The sequence below is a fragment of the Haliaeetus leucocephalus genome, unplaced genomic scaffold (assembly GCF_000737465.1).
Source record: "Haliaeetus leucocephalus isolate CR32 unplaced genomic scaffold, Haliaeetus_leucocephalus-4.0 Scaffold306, whole genome shotgun sequence".
NCBI classification, from domain to species: Eukaryota; Metazoa; Chordata; class Aves; order Accipitriformes; family Accipitridae; genus Haliaeetus; species Haliaeetus leucocephalus.
Window position 1 is genome coordinate 4,176,803 of NW_010972742.1, and position 13,890 is coordinate 4,190,692.

Here is a 13,890-nt window from a genome sequence, read left to right on the forward strand (position 1 = left end):
GGAAAATCTGCCCCCCCCCCCCCCGCCAGGGCCATATATTAATGACCTGAAATGTTCCTTAAGTGTCTCAAAGTGCACTTTGTGTGCCAAAGAGATGCTGGAAATATCTCAGCACCTTTTGGGCAGCTTTCTAAACTTTGTTCTGGCTGCGTGCAAACATCATGGACACTTTGGGTGGAAAGGCCACTTGCAAAGCAGAAGCACGAGCACTGAAGCCTTCCTTCTTGGGGAAGGCAAAAGATAAGGACAGAGCAGTTGGTTAAGCCAGGAAGCTGCAGGGATAGCCAAGGTAACAGCTGAGCTGCTAAAAGCCAGTGAGACAATTGTCAACAGTGTTAGAACAATTGCAAATGATACAAAGAAAGACAAGGTACTGGATAGCCGATGTCCTTGGCCAGTTGTAACAATACGAAGAAGAGAGATTACAGTGACCAAATGCTTTAGAGAGGTGAGTTTGCTGCAGGAACACGGTGAAAGCAGCTGCCAAAGGATTAAGACCAGTTTTAGAGAATGGGAGGTGGAATGGTAGGAGGAGATGAAGTTAGAAGGAAAATGGGATGTAAAATTCAGGAAAGGGACGGTTGAAGCGAAGGCAAACGGTAGGGGGGGACCCGGCAGGAGACATGGGGATGACAGAGTGCCAGGGAAATCCTGCCAGCACACCCAAGGTCAGCCCAACCTACAGGCCAACTGCCAAGTGGATGGCAGCATGTCGGAGGCAGGGTTATGGCCATGCAAGGTTTGAAGGAGGTACAGGTGTAGAATGGCAGAGAATGGCACGTCTGTGCAGTCCTTGTGTCCAGGAATATGTTCTGGGACATAGTATGCAGAATTAGGAAACTTGCACTAAGAGGCAAATGAAAGCTTTTCTCTAAAAGCGGCCCTGGAAATGCTGGACAGTGTGTTCGTGCTGAGGATGCACTCTACACTGCTAGCTCCTGGGGAGAAAACTTGTGCTTGGAGTACCAACTGTGTGCTGGTGTGTTTTGGCTTCAAACTCCTTGTGTGACCTTGTGCAAATCAATATAATCTAAAATATAGCTGTAGACAGCATCCATATCTTTGTGCTTGCTTCTAGTTCCAAAAATGAGCATTTAATGACTGCTAATTTCAGTGCACTGTGAACTTCAATCAGAAAAGGTGGTTTGGAGGATAAATGTGGGTCTGGACTTCTACTGGGGCTTCCAAATGCACCTTGAATAACAAGCTGTATTGACACCAGTGAAGATCCTGGAGGTCTTTGCAGAACCTCTGTTTCTTTAGATCTCCAGTACCATCAAAACACCTCCCACTCAGTGCCCTGCATCCTCCCTCTTGTAAAACAAGGTCATTACACAAAGACTATGGGGGTTGAATACACCTGCTAGTAGCACTGTGTTGTGGGGTTATTTTAAATGAAAGGACTTGGGTCCAGGAGGACAGCAACCCTAATCCACACACATCTTACAGCTATGTAATGTGTCATGCACAAAGCCCATGGATGGGGGATGGTTTTAGCTTCTGGAGGAGAGGTATTGCCAATGATGGGCATTTTCCTTGAAAGAAAACCTGTAGACCTGTTTGTGGTGGGGATGAGGACTGGGACAGGTGAAGCTGAGCTTGCATGCACGGTAACGTGGTCGTTACCCCAGTACCTGTGCTCGGTGGACACATGCTCTCTTGCAAATTGTGGCTTGCACAAGGCAGCTCTTCTAGAGATCAGAAGCCGGAGCATGAATTGGGGGAGCCTGACTGGAGGATGCCCCATGGGGGAGTCTGGGACCCTACCACATCCTCGTTACCGCTGACCTTGGCACGAGTGCTGCCTGCTGATGGATCGGCTACGGAGCTGGACAAGACCCTGGGGAACCACTGTATTATCTATTATCGTCCCATCAGTGCCTCCCCTGACCCCTCCCAGCTCCGAATGCCACAGGCATCAGGGAAGGAATAAATCTCTGTCTGATACTGAGAGAGAGAAGGGAGCGAGAGCAGGAAAAAGGAGAGATGAAAAATGTCCTTTTTATGACTCTCACAACAAAGCTGGCCACATGATTCGTAGCAAACATTTCTCTGGGAAAAGGGAGGGAGAGAACGGGGGGGAATCAGCAAAAAAGCAGAGCTGCTTCTCCCCCCTGGAAGATGCCCATGGGGAATTAGTAGAGGGGTATAGGTGACCTTTGAAGGTAAATATCCCAGGAAAGGAAAGGGGCCTCAAAGCTTCAGAAAGCTCACTCCAGCGTCTGACACTGCCTTGTGAAATGCTCCATGCAGCACACGTCCACCATGAGCGGAAAGCAGAGGCATAAGTGATCTGCTGTGCTACAGGGACCAGCAGGGCCAGGGCATGATTAATAAGGCACTAATAGCAACCACAGCATTTGTGTTCATTTCTATTTGGGATGATCCAGGAGAGCTCGTACTTGTGAGCCTGGGGAGAACTCCTGACCTTGGTGTCTTTAGGAGACAGAAGCCTTTAGCAGCGCAGCCCAGGGCCTGAGAAGGGGCTGGAGATATGTTGCCAGGGCTTGAGAACCCCCCTGCACACTACTCACGGACAGTTGCAAGACCACAAACGTGTTCCTGTGACAGCTGCTGAGTTGTTTGGGCCTTATAACTCCCTGTGCTGCTGTTCCCAGGGAGGCAGCCCAGCCCTGAGACTGCATGCTGGCACTAGCTGCAATTCCAGCTGTGCAGAAGAGCTGCAGCAGGGCTGTGGGTGCAGACTGGGTATGTTTGCACTGGCGTTCCGGAGATCGTCCCAGAACATCACCGTCATCAGGCAAGGTGGCTGCAGCCAGTTCCAGTGTGATGGGAAGGCACCTTTGCTCTCTGGCCTTCTCAGCTGTGCTGTCTGTGGGCTAGGGAATGACATGCAGGCTCTGTTCTTGGTGAAAAACTTCACTGCACCTGAGGTGTTTATCAAAGAGGACATTTCTAAAGGCAAGCAAGTGCTTGGAGTCATGGAAAAAGACTGTATGCCTTTGTTCTTTTCTTCTGTCTCCAGACAAGCATGTATCTTAGTTGTGAGTGCCTTCCCAAGTAGCAGCACTAAGAATGCAGTAGTACAGGGTTTAGAGTCTGAAAGCAGAAGCAACTTAAATCCATTGACAACTAAGTCATTTTTGACAGGGCAGGTCTTGCTGAACCTGGTCAGCTGTGACTAGGGACAGGCTTGGGCTGGCGAGCGCTCACCAAAGCTGGTATCTTTAACTTGCCAGTCATGGAAAAGTGTGTTAAATTCCCACTTTTACTGAAATGGCTGTAACAACTCCTTGGTAATCCCAGTAATTTGATTTTGTCTATAACGTGCTTTTAAAGTAAAGGGATAAATACAATCAGTCTGCATAAAAGGTAGCTATTAAGGCGCAGGCAAGTTGTACAATAATAACTTTAAATTAAAAGCCCTTTCCCACTACTTCTGCTGTTGTGGGGTCTGCAGATTTTCCTTAAAACTTTTGAAACGTGCCTAGACTTCTTACAGGCAGCCATTTAACCTCCGTTTATGAAGAAATAAAGCAAAATTGATGTTGATTTTGGTCTACATTGGGGGATACTTTTGCAACATAAAAGCCCTTTTGCCTGCAATTTGCAGAGCAGCCCTGTCACATCGGTGAGGGCTGATACTGATAAAGATAAAGCTTTATAGCTGGGGCATTTGCAGCTAACAGCAAGCTAATGCTACATTTTCATTTTGATGCAATTAATGTTAATGTCTGCTACGAAAATTGTCATTAAATACCATTTTAAAATCCATTCAATTTGCATATGCAAAGCCCATTTACTATCATGTAAAATACACGGTGCCGTTCATCATGTCTTTTCTCTAGAATTTGTAGCTGTTATTTTTCTGGTAGTGATTATTATCTAGCTCTTAAAATGAAACCTAATGTCTGGTCCAGACCTGCACAGAGCAAGAAAACCCTCCGTGCTCCAGCAGCAGCAGAGCTGCTTTGGAGCCTCTTTCAGAGGCTTTGAGCGCTTGTTTGTGCTGGACTCACACTGGTTCTTCTGGACCACTGTGCTCTTCAGCCTCACTCGTGCTCCTGTGGAGGACAGGCAGTGGAAGGACCTAGAAGTCAGTCTAAGGTGCTGATGTTCTCCCCTGAAGACTCCCTGTTGCACAATTCCCCATCAGAAAGCAGCACAGCAGGCAGTTAGGAGCTGGTACATGAGGGGGATGTTAAATGGCTTACTTCTAAATGTGGTACCTGTTTGAACCTCAGGCAGGACTCGCGTATGCTGGATGCTTTGTAAAAATCTTTTGGAAGACACTGCGATGCAAAAGACCTAACTTGGTGTGAAGACTTACACATCCTGCTGCATTGCAAGGGATGAATGGGTAGGCTTACGCCTTTCTAAAGGGGTTGCTGGGGGAGCAGCAGGGACCAGCTCCCCTCCAGCCCTTGGGAAGAAGCCCAAGAAAGGAGAAGAGAGCAGTGAAAAGCTTCTTTGCCTCCATCCTGCTGTACTACCAGTTTCTGCCCAATGCAGGGCGATGAACTAACAAGTGGGAGAGAATGGGATGAAGAACTTGAACTGATCCTTAACTGCACCGGAGTATTTCAACCAGTGGAAACAGGTAGAAATGCTGTTGCTCTGATTTTTCTGACCCTGGGAAGCCATTATTCTGGCTTACAACTCTTCACATTCCTTTAAGTTAAAGGATTGGCATTGAACATATTTTTAAGAGGTTCCAAGCTTTTGGTGCCACAGGTGAAATGGGGATGTATTGTGGCATGTAGATTAGATTTAGGTAGCTGATTATCTGACACACAGATGATATTTTGGGGACTGTGCTAGCTGAGATGTGGGGGAGATGTAGACATGAGGGTAGGAAGGGATAATCTCATTCTGAGAAGGGCCCCAAGCCTTCCCCCTTACCGTGCTGTGATGCCATAAGTCAAGTCTGCAGGTACTTTAGGAGGACATCTCTTGAAGCGGCTATATTCATCATCTTTGCACCGAATGTCCTTGGCCTTGTAGTACAAATTAAATTCGTGGGCTGTGGTATAACCGGCCTTCAGAGCACCACGGTTCATGGTGATGAAGTCTCGGGGCATCTTCTGAACTGAACCAGTTCTGGGCTTTACTGTGTTCCAGTGGCCTATTGCTGGAGATGGAAAGAAACATGAGAGTCAAAGAGAAAAAGATCAGGCAAAGAGAAAAAGATCAGGCATCTTGGGTAACTCCTATATGGGAAGGTGGGCTGATATTTGTGCACCATGCACAAGGGCCTTGTGTGGCTTGCATGCATTTTGCAATGGCTTCACTGTGGAGTGAACTTCATATCCTATTGCACTGCATTTCCTATGGGGACATCTCCCATCTGAATTGCATGTCTTCTCACCCTCCATCTTGGCTTGCTCGGCAAGTCTGATTTCACAGGGGAATTGTCCCTGAGACCACAAAGTAGGAGCTCTAACAAAGTTATGAAAGTGGCCACGTGTATCACCCTTTGCAAGTGCCATACCACTCTCTGCTTGGGCTCTGTGTGATCCTATAAAAGTTTCCAATGTGACAGAGAAACTTTACTAGTCACCAAGCAATTTGGGTAATATTAATGAAAGCGGGTGAATGTTGGGATTTCTTTACCTCCAGCTTGACAAGAAGTATTGAATAGCACAGGGAAGGAGAGGAGAGTGCTTATTAGCATTAGGACTTCCTTGCAGGTCTGTATTTGAGTGGCGTTGTCATACCTTCAGGGACTCCTCCATCTGTCCTGTGCACGTACAGCCCATATGAAAAATCAAAACCTGGCAGGGTGTAGCAGTTTCTCTGGGGCTTCCCCAGTTCTGCCTGCAGAAGAATGAAGTTAAAACAGAAGCATAAAAACCTTTCCTGATAAGTTAAAGCCCCTGAAAATAAAAATTTGTAACAGAACGTGGCCACAAGTACCAGGAGTAGCTCTGGCTCCACTTGGCATGGGTTTGAATCCCACTGTCCATGCACAAGTGAGAGTGACAGGGCAAAAGAACTCACAGCCATGAGGCTTCACCAGAGCTGAAGCCTAAGGGATGCTAAACTTCACACATTTTTACCTGAGTTATAAAGTGACCTAGCCTTGCTGGAAATAGGGATACTGACTCAATATATATGGACTTGAAGTCTCCTCGTTTGGTTAGTTTCTCCTTTGGCTAGGATGCCCAGCCGTGGTGTCTGCTGGGGAGACTGCAGCTAGTCTTAACTTTCCTTTGAGCTATTTCATTTCCAAGTTGTGCCTCCTCCTAGAAAACTGGTGTAAACTTCCCGAAGCACAATCACATTGCCAATCCTGCCTGGGAATAATCAAGACGCAAGGCATGTTGCAGGGGGAGGATAAGGGGGATGAAGAAAAGGGAGCAGAGCCTGGGGTTTATAGCACAGAAGAGAACTTGAGCTCAATAACCTCATTTCTGTTTAGTTTTAAAATGAACCCTTCCCCAGTCCATGTGTGTCCCAGCCTGGTGGTGTCTGTAGGATTAACTGACCTCCCCTCACCCCTTTGTCTCTACCCTCCCATCTCCATGGTGAAGTCACTGCAGGATGTGTGTGTCTTGAAACCTTATTGCTGCTTGAAAGGGAGGCGGTGGAGGAGGGAAGGGGTGAGAGCCTGGCAGCCTGGGTCTGTGCCTTCCTGCTAGGGGAAGCTGGAGCAGGGTCAGGCAACAAGTCCCCTGGAGCCCTGAGGCATGGTTTGGGTGCTTTGGGACAGGTTATTTTGCATGGGAAGGGTGTTGGAGGAGCTGGGGGGTTGTAGGTGTTGGCAAAATGAAAGTGCTGAAATCCTACTCTAGTGCTTCTCTACAGGTGAATCATTGAACATTAGCATTGAGATGACTGTTATTACACTCCAGAGTGAACACTCTCTGGATCAGGAGAGGCTGAATTGAATGCAGCCCTTTTTGCAGGGACCGAGTGAAAAGAATAAGACTGAAAATGAACAACCTCCAACTTGCCACTATGGCAGGTTGAGGCTGTACAGCGGTTGATAAGGGATGCAGCTTACCGGAGCTACTTGTATGGGAACATCAACCAAACCCAAATTTACGTTCTACTCCCAGACAGCACCGTGCAAACCCTGGCCAGGGCCTCGGAACAGCCATGGCTCTGCTGTATCTGGCAGCCTGGTGGCCCCTTTGCAATGTGCTGTTAAAGGGTACTCACCAAGTGTGCCTGATGCTGCTGAGCAGCTTCAGCTGTTCTGCATCACCCTCAGCTCAGGCAAAACTCTCACTGAGCCAGTTTTGCCTGGAGAGCGAGGGTTAATAACCCCTGCCCAAAACAGGCACTTTTCCAGAGGGCTCTGTGTTGAAGTCTCTAGAATTTGCTCATAATTGCTCAAACTTTTTTGCCTGGAGCCATTTTTTTGTGCATTCAGTTTGGAGTTTCTCAGCTCCCATCTCTATACTGCAGCTACACGAAAACTTGAAAGCACACAGTGGCTGTGGCACCGGGATCCTCACCAGCATGTCCAGGGCTGAGATCGTGCCTGCTGGCTTGAGTGACTTGTCTGTGTTGTGACAACAGGTCTGCTCCTTTGCAGATCCTGACAAACTGGCTGTCAGGTTTGCCAGTTTGTGATCATTGGGATCATTGGGCCTGCAAGCCCGTACAGTGATGTTTTCAGTTAAATCCATGGTCTTGCTTCTCAGGTCTGGGAGGGAGGTACTTCGTCTTGGTCCCCTTAAATCCATGCACTTGTGATGCTATAAAGCAGGTGTGGTATTCCCATGACTCTCAGGAGCAAAAGTTCACCAGAAAATGAATTTTCTAGACTAGCTAAGATCCTTTGATAGGCTTGAAAACCCCATCAGGCTCCTTGCCCTGTGCAAAGCTACAGATCCTTTGTTGCAAACAGACCTTTTTGAAAGCAATCGACTCAGCTACCTGATACAACCTGTGCATAACATGGCTGCATTCTCCCAGCTGCCTCCTGTGAACTTCTAGCAGAGGAAGGGACTGTCCCTTGCAGACGTGTCCAGCACCGAGCACGATGGGAGTGAGTGGGCTTTTAGTGCTACCGCAACTGAAATATCACACGGCGGTGCTAAACCATATGTGCATGCTGTGTGTGAGTTAGGGAGCTCAGGCAAAGTGTATAAACCGGTGCCAGGGATGATAAAGTAGCTTGCATTGCTGATCTATTTCTCCTGTATTTAGAGGCATTTGTACGCTAGCTATTTTTAGATTAGTTGTCACTGATATACAAGGGAAATGGTGTAACGTTCCTCAGATGCATGAGAAAAGGCTTTTTCCAGGGATTATATTCTGATACCGGATCAGCTAAGTGAGGTCAGAAATCTGCTATGATGGTGAAGGTGTGGCAGATGGGAGAAAATTGCTGAGAAACTGCAGGAAAGAAGAGAGGTTTGTAACCTGTGGCAAAGCTGCTTCCAAACCTTTGAATGCAGAACCCTATAGAATGGAAGAAATTACAGGATTTAAAGATTCTCTTTTGTAGAGCACCTGAAGTTAACACAGTTGGGTGTTTACTCCATTGCAAAATGAGTGCACGCTGTTTCCTTTTATGATCAGGTGGCATTTTACAGTCACTTTGCACTGAATAAATAAAACTGAAGGTGCTGGATAATTAATTAAAAAAAAAAAAAAAGTCTGGTCCAATATGTTGAACACAGAGAGAACCTGTGCCTGAAGAAAATCAATGGACTTGGAGGACTCTGGTTGCTTGCCAACATCTTTTACCCACAAAAGCAAAGAAGGGGAAGGAGGTAGCAGGAATGAATCTTGCTCAGTGTAATCCAAGATTACAGCCTTTCTCATTCATAAATTAGAAAAACGCTGTTGCAACCTCATAGGCTGGTTTCAGTTGTTTGTCCTGGGGCATTGTAGGTGTGCTGTGTCATAAAGCGGTGGGGAGAGCGAGCCAAAGTTGATGCAGAAGCCCACTGTTTTCTTCCCCAGCTCCAGCACCGTTTTCTGTGTTCAGGTTTAGCCTGTCACAAAGCTGCTTGGCTGGAATACAGATCTGTCTGACAGCTGTGCCCATCAGCAGACAACTTCATTAAACCTCATTAAGATGTCATTTCTCTGCCTTATTTCCCACCTCTTGGCTCTAATTAAAACCGTCTCTCTCTGCATCCCAGGCGGTCCTAATTTTCTCTGGGTACCTTCTGCAAGTTTTCTCCCTTTACGACCTCAGTGAGGAAAATCCAGCATCTTAAATACTGTTTATCCAGCCCTTTCGGAAAAGACAGCTCTAGACTTTTTCCTGAAGCATTCCCAGAGCATCTTGCAGAGATCATCACCTCCTCCCAGGGCTGCAAGAGACGTGTGCTGAGGCTTTGTTTGCGCTCTCAAACTGTCTTTAAGGATTCGGCTAATGCACCCTTTCCCCTTGGACACGATAATTTTCATGGTTGAATCTGGTGTGTCTGAAATGGGTTTGGAGGGTGCCGTGCTCAGACTGGCTGCAGTGCAGTGGTGGGGGTGTTTGATTAGTGGGGATACCCTGCTCAGTTGAAGAGTGAGTGGTGTTGAGTGTATCGAGCTCCCTGGCCTGTGCTAGGTAGTTTTTGATTTGTGCAGCCCCAGGTTTGAGGCCTGGATTTGTATCTGAGTGTCTAATGGGGTTGGAAAATTTTTGCTGTGAAAGAGGACAGCTCGGAAATGGGTCTGTTTGTAAGAGGTGGGCATGTTGCAAAGGTGTAAGGAAATACAAAACCTTTAAGGATTCCAGGGTTTGTTGAAAGACTTATTTGTGTTTCATCCCCTGGTATTTATGGCCCATTGACGCACATTGCATCAATTTTCTAAAGATGACTGAGACTGTGAGAGGGGTAGGAGACGTGTCTGCGCAGAGAGGTACAGCGAGAGATGGAGGCATGGGTTTTTAATCCCTGCATCTGAGGCAGCCCTTCACTGGGAGGATACGCTGGGCAAATCCATGAATCTTCTCTGCTTTGACTCAGCCAGGGCTCCCCTGTCCCCTCCTTGAAGGCTCTGCCCTGCGGACGCCTGCAAACCCTGCACCGGTGCATTTTCAGCCTGCCAGGCACTGGTTCCTTCCCTACCTTCTGTTCCCCTTTTCATTACACCCCCTTGTACAGTAAAGCCTCCCGTCACGCTGCCATTACTATTATTATTGCAGATTTACTGCACTTGCAGAGTGAAGTGATTGCGGTGACAAGGCCCAGCATTTTTCCTTCCTTCCCCCCGCGACAGCTTGAAATCAAGCCCTTCATTTGCATTTACATGATCTTGCTGTGCAGCTTATGAGATCGGGAGATTTATTTGCTACTTAGCTTGATGTTTGATTACACTCTAAGAAGGCAGTGAGCTACAAAGTGCAGGGATACATCAGAACTGAGCTACTGAAAGCCCCTGGGGGACAGTAACTCAACATCAGGTTTAGGTAGATGAGAAAGGGAATGTTCAGTGTTTTGAGAAAGGCAAATTTGATGAGGTTTTTCTTTAAAGGTGGAGGGAAAAACTTACTTTCCCTCTCTGACAAAAAATGGTTGGGAAAACAAGAATGTTGTTACAAAAACACACCTGAAAATCTGGATTTGTTAGTGCAGAAGAAATCCTAGCAGGGGCTGGTGGCTGCTGGGCTGCCTGCCGCTAACTGCTTGTAACTTCCACTCCCAAGAAGATTATTAATAATAAGTTGGCAGTTATCTTCGAAGCTTTTCATAAACATTAAAGGTCAAAGTTGAAGTTTTGCTTGATGAAGGACCATGAAATCTGTCCCTGTTTTATTAAGCTTCAAAACATGCCACCGAGCACTAATCCTGCTGTAATATTGGGGAAATTGAGGCAGGGAATCAGTGTGCCCATGCAGGATAGCAAAGGGAATAGAGTTTGGATTGGGGAGAATTGGACTATTCCCAGTACTCTACCGTGTTCAGAGTGGGAGACAAAATTGCTATAGTGTCCCATAGTGGTGTGAGAGTCTTCCGGAGAAAAGGGTGATGGTTGGGCAAACTGCTGCCCTCACGGTCAGGAACAGTAAAGCTCAAGGATCTTACTGTGAGTTTAACTCCTTTCATTACAAATACTCCAGATAGGGTAGAGACATTGCTAACCCAGAGTATGTCTAGACATGCAGTCTGCACTAACCTCTGCTCCTGACTGACCTGCACTGGGACCTGTAGCCTTATTAGGTACAAACCTTTGATTGTCAGGTCTAAACTTGAAAGATTTTCCCCTCTAGAAGCTACGTTTTGCATTACACTGGCAGCAGAGGACTGCAAGGATGGATGGGACACAGGCATCCCGCTCACTGGGTTAGGTAGAGCAGTTAGAGAAGGCAGACAGCACTTCCAGCCCAGGGTTCTACCTACCCAACCCCAGACACCGGCGTGCCCCTTCCCATCTTCTCTGCTCACAGCGCGGCTGTAACGCCGACAACCGAGGGCCACACACGTGGGTCCCCGACACAGAAACCCATATCTAAGGCAAGACACCCGCTATCTGGTACAGTAGCTTTGTGTGCGAACTGTTTGTACTTAGCTTTTAGTCTTGAAAATTGCCATGAGATACGCTATTACAATTAATCATTAAAGACTTAAGAAAGAGTATAGCCCATTACATAAAAGACTCCAGCGATGATCTTTATCCAACTTGTAAAATGGGCAGACTTGATGCGACTGAATAATTTTCCTCTCATCTGCACAAAATCATGAATGCAAGTCATACTTTGAGCCTGAAGTGAACACTGCGAGACCAGCCTATAATTACCAAAACAGAAAAAAAAGAACAGCGTTTTCTAATGAATGACAAGCCACTAGGTGGAAATCTAATTTGGTCTAATTAAGCAGCCTTTGTGAGGATTTGTCTTTAGATGAAAAGAGGGAGCCAAAGAGATCTAAATGCAAATGAACTCTATCATTTTGGTTTTAAAGGGCCAGACATATATGAAAGTATTTGCGTACACAATACTTTCATTTGTCTTCATAGGTGTATTCACCTTCTAGTTTTCTGTTGAAAAAAATCCTCTTTGCCCCAAAATTCTGGGACTCTGAATACTATTCGCTCTTTATTGAGTTAGAAGATAACATGCTGTTAGAGGGACAATTTTAGCAGTAGGGTATCACAACTGTTAAAATTGCCTTTCTCTGTAACAGGGCTGCTTCTTTCTGCTGTTTGAAAATGGTTTTGGAAAAAAAAAAAGGATGCTTTTTGCTAGGGAGTCAGATCCCAAGCCTGCTGCTGTCGGTGTGTGACACCATATAACTCTCGGGTCTTTGGGGGCACGTGCTGGACCCTGAGCTCCTCCTCGGTGCCTCTGTGTCAGTGTGAATTACTTCAGCATTGATAAATCACCAACGCCTTGCCCAGTTGTGCTATTTCTGCTGATTCTGCCAACAGTCTCAACGCTGGGAGCAGGCAGCCCAAGTACAGCCCCAAAGGCTGAGACTCACTGAGGTGTTTGAGTATAATTGAGATGGAAATATTGAAAACTCTCTTCTCCTGCTCTATTAAATTTGGTCCTGACTTTAAGATAAATTTGTGTCTGTGTAAGGTTTCGTGCCAGCACTGAAGCTCGAAGAAGCATATGTGTTTCTGTAGTCGGTGTCACAGCTTGTGAAGTTCACATCAGCCTCCACTTGCTTGTAAGCCCTGAAGAAGCAGCGTGGTCTGTAGTCATAAGACAAAGCTGCTGGCAGGAAGGACGGGTTATTTGGGCTTAGTGAGGATGGGAGCAGTTTACAGCTACTGCTAGATTGAGGTCTTACCTGTACCTGATCTTTCTTGAGCTACAACCACCATTCGCCTCTAAGAGGCAGAATGAGCCTGGGAGAGGTTTGAGGACATGTAGGGATGATGGCAGAGAGGTTTGGTACAGCGTGGAGTGGCCCCAGAGCAGCTGAATGGAGAGACATCTCTGAGTCCTTGCTCTCCCTATAGGCAACATCAGGGGAAAAATGAGGTGCATAGGTACAGATCAGGGTGGGAAAATCAGTGGAATAATTCTATCTTTGATGTAGCAGCAGTTCTGGGACCTTTGGGGAGAATGTGGGCAGAATAGTGCGTAGCACCTTGGCAAAAAAAAGCTGTTTTACTATCTTTGCATTTGACTCCCCAGAGAGATGTGGGGCCTCCAGAGAGTAGCTGGAAAGGGTGTAGCAGGGTTGTAATTTCCCAGAGAACTACAGTCTTGGGGATCCCTGCTGTGTTGCAAACCCTGAAGCCAAAATTCTGCCAGGGAATGCTTTTGCTCAGTGTCTGTTGGCTTCAGTGGGAGCACTGAGTTTTAGCTGAGAGCAGGATGGGGGTTATTTGAAGATGAGAGAGAACATTCTCTAAATGTTGAAGAGATGGGACAATCTTTTTAAAAAAAAAAAAAAGTTTCCATCCCCTTCCAGCAGTTATGACCTTTTCTCTGTGTTTCATCCTTAGTTATATCTGTTCTATAAACCTCCCCATCTGCTACTTCAAGAAAAATCCCCTTATGTTCTCAAGGCCAGATGTTGTCCCAGATTATGTCCAGCACAACTCAATTCACTGAAGCTGCTGTTTACACCGTGTAACTTGCTGCTGGCTCCTTCAACTCCATACAGGTAGTTTTAATTTCCTCCTCCTGAATTTCTTTCGGTGCTGTAGAACATATTAGGCTAAATGCTGCCAGTGTAGCATCCATACAAGCCACAATGACATTAAAGGAGTTGAATGCAAGTGAGAATTCAACTGTGGGCCTTTCTGAGCAGGCTGAATATGGCCACATTCCCTGTATAGCAAAATAATTCCCCAGGGGCACAGACCTCTGATTCTTAGGGCCAAATTCAATCCCTGGCTGCAAATGACATACTGGCTGCCTTGAGAGCCACCTGTCATTTCACAGCAGAATCTGCCTGAAGTCAATACACTTGTGGTACCTCCTAGAACAAAATATTCAAATATTTCAGACTAACAGACAACTTGTTAAGTTCGGGCAAACCTCTGGTTCAGGAATCTCTCAGCTTTCAC

The 13,890-nt window shown here is 46.5% G+C and overlaps 1 protein-coding gene across 1 annotated transcript in view; it reads right to left on the reverse strand.

Moving 5' to 3' along the window:
* LOC104834027 (chromosome unknown open reading frame, human C9orf171) overlaps positions 1–13,890 on the reverse strand; it is a 61,731-nt gene that overhangs the window by 19,334 nt on the left and 28,507 nt on the right. Inside the window, exons 2-3 of the mRNA XM_010571110.1 lie at positions 5,679–5,778; positions 4,864–5,092 (exon numbers count right to left, since the gene is read on the reverse strand). Coding sequence (XP_010569412.1) covers positions 4,864–5,092; positions 5,679–5,778 — 329 coding nt within the window. The remainder of the gene's footprint in view (positions 1–4,863; positions 5,093–5,678; positions 5,779–13,890) is intronic.